Raw genomic sequence first — 14,597 nt, 5'->3', positions numbered from 1 at the left:
GTACCAGTCGTACTTCTCCTCTTCACAAAAAGTAACATCTAAATGTCGATTTGGCTTCTTCCCAGGAACATGGAGGAATGCAGCATACTGAGCTTCTTCAAACTTTTTAGTTTGTAGTGAGAAAAAAAATCAAAATTATAGATCCAAAGCTTCCAGTTTTCAGCTAAAGTTACCCTTTAATGAAAGAAATCTTATTTTCTCTCACACGCATATATATGTGTGCGTGCGTGTGTGTGTGTATGTATATATATATATATATATATATATATATATATATATATATATATATATATATATATGGTTCCCTTTATAATCGCGAAATACTGAAATCTCAAATTTCAGTATTTTGCAACCATAAAGGCGAAACCTTCAAATACCGAACCTTCACAATCCCAAAACTACAAATCCCGAACACACAGCATACACACCACCACACATAAACCACAACACCCACACTGCAAAACAAACACACAAAAACCAAACACCACACAAGCCCCCCTGCACCCCCCCCACACCCCCCTAGTTACATATACTAACTCCGAGATCACACAAACAGTACAAGACAATACACTCATACCCAGACATTCCACAGTCCCTTGCACACACGCACACACACACATCACACATAGACAAACACCAACACATCCAACAATTACACACTCATACGTTCACCTTCCTACCCTAAGCCACACATACAACTTACAAACAATCTCATATACACTCAAGATCCCACCCAAAACCCTTACAAAACACTCACTTACCTTAGATTCCACATAAATCCATTCACTACGCCGAACAACATCCAAACCAAACAGCGCACTTCACGTAACGTAAAGCCATAACCGCAAATTCAATATTTGACTTTGCGATTATGCACTTTCGACATTTTAAAAATGTGCCTTTATGGTCATGAAATACTGAAATTCGAGATTTCAGTATTTCATGATTATAAAGGGGAACCATATATACATATACATATACATATATATATATATATATATATATATATATATATATATACACATATACATGTAATTTTCTGGCATTAAATATTTTTAAGAGACTTAAAAGTTATCAAAGATAGGAGATGACATCTATCCTGAAGGAGGTCTAAATTCTAATTGAATTCTCTAGAATTTTTGCATACCACATGACACACTCATCACTTTACCCAGCTCATTAGCCTTTAAATCACATTCCCTCATAGCAGACATGACCTAAGAAATTTGATTTCAATCATAATGTATATTTTGCTTATTAGAGGTGCTATAGACATTCATATGAGTGTGCTAAACATTAGAAGAAAGGGCATTTTATTGCTTAGTATTCTAGTGAGGCTATGCAGTACTTACTGTGCATTTCCTTGGTAGACACATGACACAGGCAGAACTGGTAAATTAGGAAAAGATTCATAATAAGAAAATTACTAAATCTTAAGCAAAAATAGTATAGTGATGTAACCCCTACTGTGGTAACCACAGATATATTAATATGCTTACACTACAAAACTTTAGAAAGTCAGTCATTATCTAATCTCTGTTTCAAGTTGCAACTCCAAATACATAATCTACAAGAGATAGACGGCACATGCATTTAAAGTAATTGGAAATATTTTGAATCTGCAAATATCTGTTTTTAGCATATGATAAACAAACATAATACTCATTCATTCGTTCTTTTTTTGCTTTGTTTATACCTGCATTATCTTGTTAAGTACATGGGGAGCCAAAGTGTATTATGGCAAGTGATAGGTATAAAGCAAGAACCTAATCCTGTTGCGCATGATAGGCCATCACAGAATACACACACACACACACACACACACACACACACACACACACACACTTTAACCTATTATTTTTTTTAACATCTGCTCCTTCTGCCACTGGTATGTTCGATATTACACATTCATGTATGAGACAAGAGTGTGTTTAAGGCATGTCCATTATCCAGCCAGAGATCAGAAGAATTTTCTGTTTATGTCCTACATTGCCTGTTTTTAATTTCACCAAGTCTTTTGGGTTTCTAATACCATGACGGGAATGGACCCCATTCCTAAGTCAAAGTACGATTAAAATTCATGAAATTAGTATTAGTATTGTTACCAATGTGTGCACATGCTGATGTCCAAGGGAGGGCATAGGTTCATAGGTAGGTACTAGGCTATCTTCCTAAGGGCCTACGTAAGCCTAGCCAACAAGGTTCCCTCGCTTATGCCCACAAGAAAGTTATTTTCCTGTGCCACTGTCGAACAGAGACACAGAAGTGATCCCCGGGGTGTATTTCCTATTTCCCATCCACTCATCAAGATTTTTCTTGAAGAGTGCTAATGAAGAACTTTGCTTGACATAGATGGGTAGCTTGTTCCAGAGCATAGGAAGTCTCTGGGACAGGAATCTATCCCTCCAGTATGTCCTGTTTATTGTGGTGACAAGGTTTAGGTCCCTAGAGCATGTAGCTTGGAGGCATTGGGATTTCTTTAGGTGTAGCATGTCCAACAGCTCTGGGTTTGACATAGCTTTATATGTTAGGCAGAGATCACCTTGGAGTAGGCAATATGCTATGGAGTGAAGTTGGAGTTATTTGAGGTGGTCAGTGTAGGGCATTTGTTTGAGGCCAGTAATCCTCTTTGTGAGGTACTTCTGTGGCCTTTCCAGCTGCTGCAGATGTCTTGTGAGGTATATTCCAAAAGGGGTGTTGTACTCTATAATGGGTCTAATAAGTGACGAGTAGAGGGGAACAATGACCTCTTTTTTCCTGGATGAGAACCCTTTTATGATGAGGTGTGCCACGTAGAAGGACTTCCTAACTACTGTGGCGATGTTGACTATCAAAGGAGAGACTACTGTCCACCTGGGTCCCAAGATCTCTTATCACACATGCGGTGTTAAGTAGATTGCTGCCTATGTGGTAGTTCATGGGTACAGAGTTTTTACCAAAGGGGATGACACTGCACTTTTTGGCATTGAGCTTGAGGCCATGGCTCTGACACCAGGCATCTGTCTCAGTGAGGCCCTTCTGTAGGATGTCCACATCATTTGGGGACTCGACTATGGCTCAATGGATTGTCACAAGGAGAGTCATCTACTGCCATGAGAGAAGACAAAGACCCCGCCTCCTTTGCAACAGCCAAATCCATGTCATCTTCAGTCCTGATTGGGAATTCAAGCATGAAGTGTGCACACCAGGCAAACATGTTTTCCTGTATCACAGAAGACAGCTTAGGTGATGGTCCCTAATTACACCTCTCTCCCTCTCTCTCTCTGTCTGTGTGCAAGCTTCTCTAATGTCCAGGCTACTAATGAACCTGGGTTGCCTGGGACATTGTCAAGGGTTTTATCTCTCTGTGCCAAAGAACTGGCTTAAGTACCCCAAATTCTTGCTGATTTAGTACTATTATAACTGTCACTTTCAGTGCATGAATACTGAGTAGGTATTTCTAAGGTAGTATTGGTAATTACATATCAAAATCCAAGGTGAGAAGTGAGAAAGTAATGACATGACGGAAACTGGTACTTATCTTCTCAGAATAACATCTTAGCACCTATTCATCAGTAGTTCATATTCTGTAGCACTGTGCAGACACATAATTCATTAAATGGTAGTAATAATTTGTAGCATTTTTAGCCCATTACCTTATGTAAATAAATATATAAATGTTTAGTGGCGAGGTCAGTACTCGATCAAATATAACTGCCTAAGTGCTTTTCATACAGCTGATCTGGATAAAATTATTCTTAGGCACATGGATTTGTGAAGTATTTAGGAAATAGTATTCCAAAACACTGTAAAAAAAAAAAAGAGAAAAAAAGACAGAAACAGGATTTTATTTTTCAAATCAGAGTACACCTGATTGGTATTCTGATTTCTTCTATCCCATTCTCGGGCCAAACTGATTTCTCATACCATGCTGCAATCTAAACATTACTTATTTGCATAACTTGTTAAATGGAGAGGCAGATAAGAAAGAGAATGCCTGCTTGTTTGGACAACCTTTAGTAGACTAAAACTATTACACTATTGTGCTACAAATTCACTACTTGGGCACATAAAAGACAACCAAGATCATACATTTCTGTTCTTTATATTGAAAAGATGTAAACTGATTTAAGAGGTGGTGCACATAATGAACTATGAGAAGTGAAAGAATTGCATTGGCTGCTTAAAATATATGCTTATTTTCTGGATTTAACAAAATGGTTGGAAATGAGGGATCTGGAACTTATAAAAGTGATCTCATTAAGCCTATATTCTAATGAAGTCTTTAGAGAGTGTAAATTTGAAAGCACTTAATTTTGGTATATTAAATTTGTTTTTTTGGTTTTATTGTCCATGTCTTTTTTGTTGTCTTTGTAGTGATACTTTTTGCCAGGTTTATTGATGTAAATGTGTCTAAACATGGTTTAAAAAGAAACAGAGCAAAACAAGATGCAGTTAATACTTACCTTCAGGAAAAACATCATGGCACACCAAATGGGTAAGGTAGTTCAGGAATGAAGAAGAAATCCATCTCTAAAATGTTTAGAAATCGGTATAACTCCATGCAAGTTCATAGTCTGTGTTATATAGTGCCTAGTGTATATATATATATATATATATATATATATATATATTATATATATATATGTGTGTGTGTGTGTGTGTGTTATATAGTGCCTAGTAGTGGGTGACTTTATAGACTAGGCAGGATAAAAAGGGTCTTCAGGAAGCAGTACAACAGAAGTTGTGCAACAGTGTATATGTAAGTCATTGTAGATGTATTCAGTATTATAGGAGTTTATAAGGGAAAGCAAGTCATACAGAATTCAACTCAGACAACACAGCAGAAAAATGTGGTCTCCTACTTAATACTGCTAATGCAGTACATACACTTCTGACTGTATAGCCATCTACCTGTCTTGTATGCTAAGCCTATTGCTGTTTTCCATATACAGCTACCTGGATGGAAGGAGCTCCCAGGTCAAAAACCACTGGCATCAGCTTACCTAAAACTATTTGGCCAAAGTGTTGTTTGTGGCAAGGTTAAGAAAGAGGACATTCACCATCTATTGCAGGTCAGAAATATTACTGTTTTACTCTCATTATACTTTTGGCTCCCATTCGGAGAATATTAATCATAATATTTGCATATGTAATGTACTGTTTTCTTTGCTTAAAAGGCTTTAAATGATTCAAGTGGTTCACACATTTCAGTTCACGGGATTATAGATAGTCTTCAACAAGGCATACAGGTCCAGTGGTCAAAATCCGTTCTAGCTCCCGAGCTTCGATATATTGTTCCAACCATTGTGGGTCTTCCTCTGGAGGTGATGTTATATGCTTCAGCTGTATCAACTGCTAAGATAAACTGTAAGTTTTAGGAAGGCTTTCATTATTTTTAATGTATATTTTGTATAAATATGCTGCCAAATATGGTCTCACCCTAATTATTAGTAATGCCCATTCTGCATATCTAAATCCACAGAAATCTAGCCTTCTGAATGATATATAAAATTTTCAGTTCCACAGAGCCTTTTGAGAGCCATGCAGTGGTACTGCCATTGTTTTCCTGACCAGAGAAAGTACTTAGCATTTTAATTTGTCTTCAGTTTTCTTGAGGTACAACAACAGAAACACTTGCACAATAATTAGTGCACATAGTCTTTTTGCCATCTATATGAATTTTCTGATTCCACAACTATTACTCTGTTTCTGCTACTCAGAACTCAGAAATAAGATATGTCATGTATGTGCCTATCCATCATTCAAAATATAATTTTTTGTTATGTGAAAGGTCTATTCCTGAGGCCAAATGAGTACTTCAGCAAGTAATACATTTGATAAGATCTCTCCATCTGCAACTGACAGTTTCAAGCACAATATAAACCATTTCTCTTTTTATGTTAGTTCAAGTACAGAGTACACCACGTCCACAGAAGCCATTCAAGCTTGATGAATTGCGAGATGCCAATATCACATTAAAACTTGAGATTCTTCCAAGGTAAATGTAATTTATAATTCAGAGAGTTGTTTTTAGCAATGTCTTTTTTTTTAGATGCTTTTTATCCCTGTACCAGCTGGCCATCATGCTTCATCCAATCATAAGAAATCCTTTTTGTTCCTCCATCCTGGGTATCACTGGGGTAAAGGGGCAAGATCCACCTGGAGATGCTGCAACTTAGGCAACCATAACAATGGTCTGTGACCTTGCTGCTATTATGGTATATGTTCTAGTCCCTCTAATGGTTAGGGAATCTATGACCTGCACCCTCACAGGTATAACTATGACTTCACCTTGCAGATGTATATTCTCATAGATCCATGATGAAGGTTACCACATATGTAGTCTGATGGACAAATTCCTACTACAGAGAAGTCTCTTGTGCTGCCACTCTTCTTCTCAGAGGTTTTGGCATGTTGACCCCGGTTCACCATCCTTAGGATGATCATGCCACTCCTCCCTATACCAGCTTCAAAAGACACCTGAACTGCTATTCAAACCCACATCCAAAGTTTTACAATCAGGACTTTATCTTTCTCTACACTAGCTATTTTTTGCAAAGAAAATCTTTTGTATTGTTTATATGCCTAAATTTTGTTAAAGAAATCATTGCCACTATATTATTATTTCTAGTGCTTCTGTGCATGCAGTTGCAAAGATGGGCATCAGCACACCCTATTTTCACAGTGCAATTGAGCTACAATCAAATACTACTATGACTGTTCCTCTAAACATCAAGGCAAGTGCAAACATAAGGGAAGAACATTTCAAGATCGAGATGGAGCCAAACCAAAGGGAGAAAAAAATCGCTACTATGAGGTATATATTTTGCAATACTTGAAGTGTATTTTTCACAAATATCAAGAAAATTAGTCATGACTGTTAGCGTTTTGTTAAGGAAATGATTCAGTTAGAAAAATAGATACATTTCATTGTTACAGGAATGATACTTTTCAGTTCCTGCTGTAGTATTTTTGTGCGCTTACAAAACACAAGATAATCATATATGAACCTAATTTTAGCAGTGTGCTTTTATTGCTTGCTGTATATCATATCATATACATAGAGCAAGCAAAAAAACGAAACTTCTAAAATTAGCTTCATATTTGATTATCTTTTGTTGTGTTTTATAGTTGTACTTTTATAAATTAAGGAAGTCTCGCTTGGTCTTTGTCCATTTTTAAGCAAGATCCAGAAGGTAAGCCTTCAGACAGATCACAGATTTTGCTAAAACATGTAACTTATAGCCAGCACACTTTTCAGGATAGAGCTGTTGCATAAATTTACCACACAGTCATATATACAATAAAGTTTGCTGTGTTAGTAAGTGTGTACTGATTTCTTTACAATAAAGTTTGGTGTGTTCTTATATGACACCTTTTTTGGGTTTATTTTTTATATATATATATATATATATATATATATATATATATATATATATATATATATGTCATGGTGCTATTAGCCTATACTGTTGGCTTACAGTTGCCATTTGCTTAGATGAGTCAGCCTGAACATTTTATGAATTATCTTCTCTCATATTAAATCAAGTTTAGCAAAATAGTGGGGCAACCTTTTTAGAATATCCTAATACATATTACCACTTTGCTGTAATCATTAGATATCACTGCAGAATACGTATTAATGCAGTAAGGTGCAACCCTGGGTGAGGATAGAAAATTGTTGGAATGGTTCTAGGAAGGGCTCAGCAGAAGACAGTGGGCCATGAAATTAAACAGGTAGCATGGAACTTTAAAGAATTAGACTTTGGAGTTCCCCAAGGCTTCATTTTAGTGCAATACTTTCAACCTTTACACTAGTGATTCATCATTATCTAGTAACTTTTCAATGACAAAATAGATAAATAAAACATACTGTTGTTACATCAGTAGCAGATATTGAAAATCTTCATTAAGTGTTTGATGTACAAAAAGGTTGCTAGAATATTTCTTATGTTATTAAGTCAGTCCTTATGTACTTAAGTAGAAAGACATGAAATTACCTTAAACATGGAAGATAAGCCTATCACAAATGTAAAAAGAGTATGAGTAATTAGGTATCTGTGTAAACATTAAGATCATACTGTTTGACTACAAATGAAAATAGATACCCTTCAGAGATTTTAGATTTTAATTTTAATTTACCTCTCCAACAGTAATATTGAAGTTATTTACTAATATCACTAGAATACTCCTTGGGATATGTCACTGTGGTTTGAGGTTGTTGTTGTTTCAAATACGAGATAACAATATTACAGAGAATTCATAATAGATGGACCAGTAATATCACATGGCTGGAGAATGTGACTAAAGCACTTAGGGATGTTTCAGCCTAAAAACAGCAGGAATAGTGTTTTATTAGGCTTAACGGAGGAGAGCTGAAGCTGAAGGCAAGTAGAAAGAGAACTTCAGAACAGAAAAAGTGATTTTCAGATGACAAAGTGGTTCAATCCTGGAATGAATTGTCTGCCAGAAACTACAAAGAATCCAGAGTTCCTTAAAATATTTTAATAAAGTATGGCTAGACATGTGCATGATCTGTTTTTTTTTTTTTAATGTTAGGTAAGGCTGATGCTGCTAAAATGTCATTTACTTCCACTTTTTATTTCATATATGAATGAGTGTATGTATAGAAGTTTCCTTACTGAAGCAAAATATGTCATTATTACAGCATGCACATGATCCCATTTTATTTTAGATTTGTTTCTGCATTGATACTTTATGTATCTGTTTGCAGGGCTCAGGCATTTGCTGTGTCAGAGAATACTGAAGATGTATATTTAAATAAAAGGACTCCCGTGCTTCAATCTAAAACACCTACCGATGTCATCAAAAAGAACAACAGTTCAAAAGAGTATACATCAACAGAAGTCAACATTAATGTAATTCTCTAGATATTTCTAATTATTTTTTACTTAGAGCAATCTGTTTCTGACTTGTGTCATCATTGCAAGTACTGGATACCTTCCGTATCACAACAAAGAACTGATCAACTTATGTGTTTTATTAGATCCATGCCTAATTCACACACCTACAGATTTTCACATATGCATGCATACCCACATATATGTTATTTATATAATTTATAATATTTTATATATACATAAGTCTGTGGGTATACAAAATGGGGCATTTCTTTCTGTTGCTTAAATGACATATTGAAAGAAAAGGTGATCCTCAAAAGTTGACTCTGTGTGTGTGTCTTTATGTGTGTCTTGTAGCAGACTAGCATTTCCATCCAGGAATAGTTTCTCTACCTTGCGATTACATAGTGAGTGCAAGATAGACTGTGTCTTTCTAATGATCCAAAATTGGATGAAGTCAGTAATGGAGTACAAATGAGTAAACATTTTGTGAATGAATGAAATATACCCCCAACCAATGCAAAAATGTAGTTTTACTTCATTCACAAAAAGGCTCTCTGTTGAAAAATGTAATTGTTTCCATTGTTTTATATAACCTCACAATGTTCTAGCTACAGTTTTATAGCTTTACGCAACCTCTAGAAAATAGTAAAAAGACATTTTTTCATAAAAGATATGTAAACATTTATAATTGTCTTGCTTTTTTACAGGATATGGCTCCCCAAATCAGAATTCATATTGGGAAAAGTTCAATGCTCCAATCAAATCAGCAGCAGAGTAGGGTCATCCATTCTGTGTTACTGCTGTGGGTTAGGAGGCAGTGAGCATTCCATCCTCCAGTCTAACATTGCCTTCATACATTTTCTTTTATATGGCACATAATGACATCCCTGTATAATGCTCGAGTGTAGCAGCTTTCTCATATTTGTAGGATATGCTCCATCCCACAGTGGATGCCACTAATGCTCAGACTTTCCGATTCCTCTACAAGAAGGTGGGTTCTATGTGGATTGTCATTCTTTCTCACCTTGCCATGTCTCCCTGTGGTACACTGTCGTTACTGTTGGATAAAGTTTGTAGATGTCATAGGTTCATAGGTGTGTACTAGGCTAATGGCCTTGGAGCCTTTACAAGCCTAGCACATAGTTCCAGTGCCTCTGTCAAGTAGAGCCACTGGAGTGATCCCCAGGGGTGAATTTTCTATTTCCCATCCACTCATCGAGATCTCTCTTGAAGACGGCCAGTGAGGTGTTCTGCTTGACATGTATGGGAAGTCTATTCCATAGCATGGGCAGTGTCTGGGTTATGAACCTGTCCCTCCAGCACGTTCTGTTGATTGTGGTAATGAGGTTGAGGTCTCTGGAGCATGCGGTGCGGAGGGATTGGGATTTCTTTAGATGTAGCATTTCTAACAGAGCTGGGTCAGACATGGCTTTTAATTCAAGCAGAGATTGCCTCTAAGTAGGCGCTATGAGACAGAGAATAGTTGAAGTTTTTTTGAGTCTGTCCATATAGGACAAATGTTTAAGGCCTAGGATCCTCTTTGTGAAGCACTTTTGTGGCCTCTCCAGTTGTTGCAGGTGTCTAGTGAGGTACATGCCAAATGGGGCATTGTACTCGATGATTGGCCTAGAGTAGAGAAAGACAATGACCTCTTTCTTCCTGGATGCAAATCCCTTAGTAATGAGCTGTGCCACACAGAAGGACTTTCTGACCACAGTGGCAATGTGGTGGTCAAAAGAAAGGTTGCGGTCAACCTGTGTTCCCAGATCTCTTATAACGCCTTTTGTGTTCAGTGGACTACCATTGGTGTGGTAATTCATGGGAATTGGGTTTTTCCCAAAGGGGATGACAACACATTTTTTGGCATCGAGCTTAAGGCCATGGTTCTGACACCAGTCATTGGTCTCAGTGAAACCTTTCTGCAGGATGTCAACATCACTTGAGGAGTTAATAATGGCTCACAACTTGCAATCATCTGCAAACTTTGTCAGCCAGAGTCCCTTTTTGTTGGCCTAGACTTCTGAGAAGTAGATACCAAACAGGAGAGGACCCAGGACCAATCCCTGTGGGACTCCACTCATGACTGGTTGGCAGTCTGACTTGGAGTCAGCTACTTTCACACTGTGGGTTCTATCTGTGAGCCAATTTGCAACCCACCTAGTGATGTAGGGCTGATGCCTAGCTTAGTGAGTTTTTCTGTGATTCCTGAGTGGGGAATGGTATCAAAACCCTTGGCCAGATCAAGGTAGGCTGTATGAACCACCTTGCCTTCATCCACAGCTCTGGTGACTGACTCAAAGAAGTCAACCAAGTTGAGTAGGCATGATCCACCCTTCACAAAACCAAACTGTGTGGGATCCAAAGTTTGGAGATTCCCTATATTCTTAGCAAACATGTTACTACTATGCTTGTAGGCTAGCAGAAATTAAATCATTATAACTAAAGAGATTAGTATGAGGGAAAGCATTACATTTTATGACTTTTAATAATAATTTCTTTACCACAGGACCAGTCTTATTCTGACTATTTGAGAGACTATGCACCTGACTCTGGCAACATGTCTGAGAATCATTCAAAAGCTTCCCAAGCTGCATACATGGCCTGTATCAACTCAACTATTCTTGGAGCAGAAATTTGTTTCCAGGCCACAGGATGCCATCCTGCATTTATTAGAAATGCACTGCTTGACATGCTGATCGGTGACTATGAAGCAGAAATATCCATAAAACCAGGTATGGTAATAGAATATATTTGGTTACTTGTGAAAAAAAAGTGCAAAACGAACAATTATAGCATGTGTGTGTTCTATGATTTGCAGTTTTGTCTAACGATCCTATTGAAAAAGTGCGTATTGAAGTTCATTGGGGCAATAAAACGATGTCAGATGCAAAGGAAATCATTTTGACTGAAGCTCTAAATTCTAGAAGCCAAACAGTTTCGTCAAACACAAAGAAGATTCTGTATTTTGCAAAACATAAGGTACATTTTTTTTGTAATTTACCATAATATGAATCGTAAACTGAAAGTGTTCCTTAACTGTGGCATAGTATAAGCATGAAACACATTTGGAAATAACTGGTATTGGAGCAATACACACCAAATTCCCTAACTGAGAAAATTACCATTTCTACTCAGGATCATCCTAAACCATAAAATGACCTTCTGGTGGCACATCACCATTTTGAAAGCAAAAGCAGACAAGCACTGGGGCTGGTATACATGGTCATAGAGGTCACTTGTACCTGGACGTTAGGACTGTACTTCTAGAAAGAATTCTCCTACTTCCCTTATTTTGGGTGTTTTGATCCTACTAATCTTTTCCATTCCTGTTCCTAAAGATATCTGCTCCCTGAGTTCATGCTGCATCTCTGTAGCTATATTTCTGGGAACTTCCTTGAGGAACATCACAGGGTCTTTATAACTGGATTTTAATGGACTTTGTCACAACATAAATTAGACTAATTGTATTTAATTCTTTGTTTTTGTTTTATTTGTCTTCATTGAATAGGAGTAAAATCCTATTTTCACCAAAGTACCGGGAAGAAAAGGTTCTCATTTAAATGACACTTTTTCAAGTGCTGTACAATTTGCATGAACATTTTAAGGTTTTGCTTGTAAATAAAGGGAATAAGTGTACTCTAAGCAGTAAAAGAAATTTACATGCGCTGAATAAGAGCTAATAGAAAAGGAAATATAAAGAGAAACAGCATGTACACCTCTTCAGTATATATATATATATATATGTGTGTGTGTGTGTGTGTGTGTGTGTGTGTGTGTGTGTGTGTGTGTGTAAAGAAATAGGAACTGAGATTGTTTTCTTTCATGCTTGTATCTGCAGAAACAGATAATAGTAATCTGATTTAACAACAAGAATGAAAGAATAGGGGTGTCAACGATGTGATAGAAAAGACAGACATTGGAGGGTCTGTAATTGTGGAAGGGAAACGGCAGTGAGAGAGATAGTTTGAGAGTTATTGAAATTTTATAATGACAGACTAGGTACGTTACAAAGTTGAGAGGTGCTGTTGTTGATTAGCAAAGACCAGGGGAGAAGATGTAGCTGCACGAGCTGGAAGGCCAGATCTAGCTTTGGGTTGGGAGATGTTAAACCAAGATTTTGAATCTGCTAACCTTATCTGTCTGTTTTAAGTATGTAGGGACTTCATGCCAGACTTTTGACACATAACAGGAGCAGAGAGTGTCCCCAGCAGTGTTGAATGATTTACTGATACTTAGTGGGAGTTTGTTGCTTGAGCAAAGGTCTCTAGTAGGAGAGTAATATTGTGCTCTGTAATGCTGGGCATTTATCAGGGGAATATAGGCGGTTGTTGACAGTGATTTGATGTGTGGAGGTAAGCTGTTGTGGGAGTGTGATCCAGTTTAATTATTTTTAGTACAACTTAGTGATGTGTTTTAGGGAAGATGGTTGTAAATTTAGCTACGTTATAATAACAAGACACCAGTTTAGTTTTATAAGTAGTGATATTTGTAAGATTGGGAGGGAGCATATGATAGCGAAGAAAGGAGAGAAGCTGTTGGTGCGGTAATCCTACCCTTGTCTGTCAGGTAATGTTTGACCCTGTAGGGAGACAGAATTTTTTGGGTGAATTTTCTTGATGGAATGAAGTATGTGATGTTCAGACTTGAAGTTGCTTTCCATTATGACATCAAGTAGTGTAGCATGGCTAACTTACTTATAACTAGTTATAACTATTTACTACTCATAACACTACTTTTCCAGAAAATAATACAGAGATGTATTTGGAATCATCACAAGGTATGCTTCTCCAAAGCACTGCAGATCCCAAATGCAGCTCTCGGCATATCAACATGAGTGAATAAACATTTAGTATCTTCTTTAAATAACTGGGCCTTTATCAAAAGATGCAGACCTTTTATATAATGGGCCCAGACTCAGGATGAGTACATTTTTCACCATATGGGTTGAGGGGGTGCTGTTGAGCCACAATACAAGATAGCAGCCTAATATGAAGCTCCATTTCTGGCACTTAAAATATGGGCTGAATGGTGGTGGTGTGACAAAAGTAAAGGATCAGAGATCAGTGGTGGTGATTGTGTGAGCCCTTCTATTCTTTATCGTGTTGAATTTTTTTGCACAAACAACAATTTGTCTTACACTAATTGTTAGTACTGCCTAATCCAGGATGGAATAAATGTGAGACAGTAGAGAAATGAATAACAATACCCCATGTACAGTCGTCTGCAAACTTAGATATCCATACGCTGGCACAATTGCCTAGGAAGTTTCAGAGGCAGGAAGAAGACTATTACAATATTTGTATATAAAAACAATTCCTGGGGTGTACCATTTGTAACTTTTTGCTTTCAACGGTGGCATATGGATTTATATTCAGATGTACAAGTCTGAATGTTATGCCTGCATGGGGAGTAGTGTAAATGGCTACGTGTTTCATACTGGTGATGGACTACATCAGCAAATAGGTAGCAGGAGATGGATCAACTAAGTTGCTGTATGCAGATGATACGGCATTACAGAGAGACTCTAAACATGAAGCTTAGTAAATGATAGAGGAAAGGAATGCAAAACTGAAGGCACACATGATGATACTGAATACAGATAAGACAGTATAATGGCAGCACATGGGGGAATCAGAAGAAGCTTAGAATTGAGATAGAATGGGAATAGTGGAACAGACAAACAACTTCACGTATCTGGGGGTGGTGCCTGAGAAGGGAAGTCTAGAATCAGAGAGGTTGAAGCCAACAGTC

At 37.3% G+C, this 14,597-nt stretch overlaps 1 protein-coding gene across 1 annotated transcript in view; it reads left to right on the top strand.

Moving 5' to 3' along the window:
• The window catches only part of LOC122813623 (vitellogenin-like), a 487,128-nt gene that overhangs the window by 294,451 nt on the left and 178,080 nt on the right, over positions 1-14,597 (top strand). Inside the window, exons 16-22 of the mRNA XM_044086038.1 lie at positions 4,935-5,054; positions 5,160-5,349; positions 5,887-5,980; positions 6,614-6,799; positions 8,717-8,861; positions 11,353-11,578; positions 11,665-11,825. Coding sequence (XP_043941973.1) covers positions 4,935-5,054; positions 5,160-5,349; positions 5,887-5,980; positions 6,614-6,799; positions 8,717-8,861; positions 11,353-11,578; positions 11,665-11,825 — 1,122 coding nt within the window. The remainder of the gene's footprint in view (positions 1-4,934; positions 5,055-5,159; positions 5,350-5,886; positions 5,981-6,613; positions 6,800-8,716; positions 8,862-11,352; positions 11,579-11,664; positions 11,826-14,597) is intronic.

The sequence above is a fragment of the Protopterus annectens genome, chromosome 10.part0 (assembly GCF_019279795.1).
Source record: "Protopterus annectens isolate FY-2018-M chromosome 10.part0, PAN1.0, whole genome shotgun sequence".
Classification (NCBI taxonomy): domain Eukaryota; kingdom Metazoa; phylum Chordata; order Ceratodontiformes; family Protopteridae; genus Protopterus; species Protopterus annectens.
Note: the sequence above shows the minus strand (reverse complement) of the source record. Positions and strands in the feature narration are given on the sequence as shown.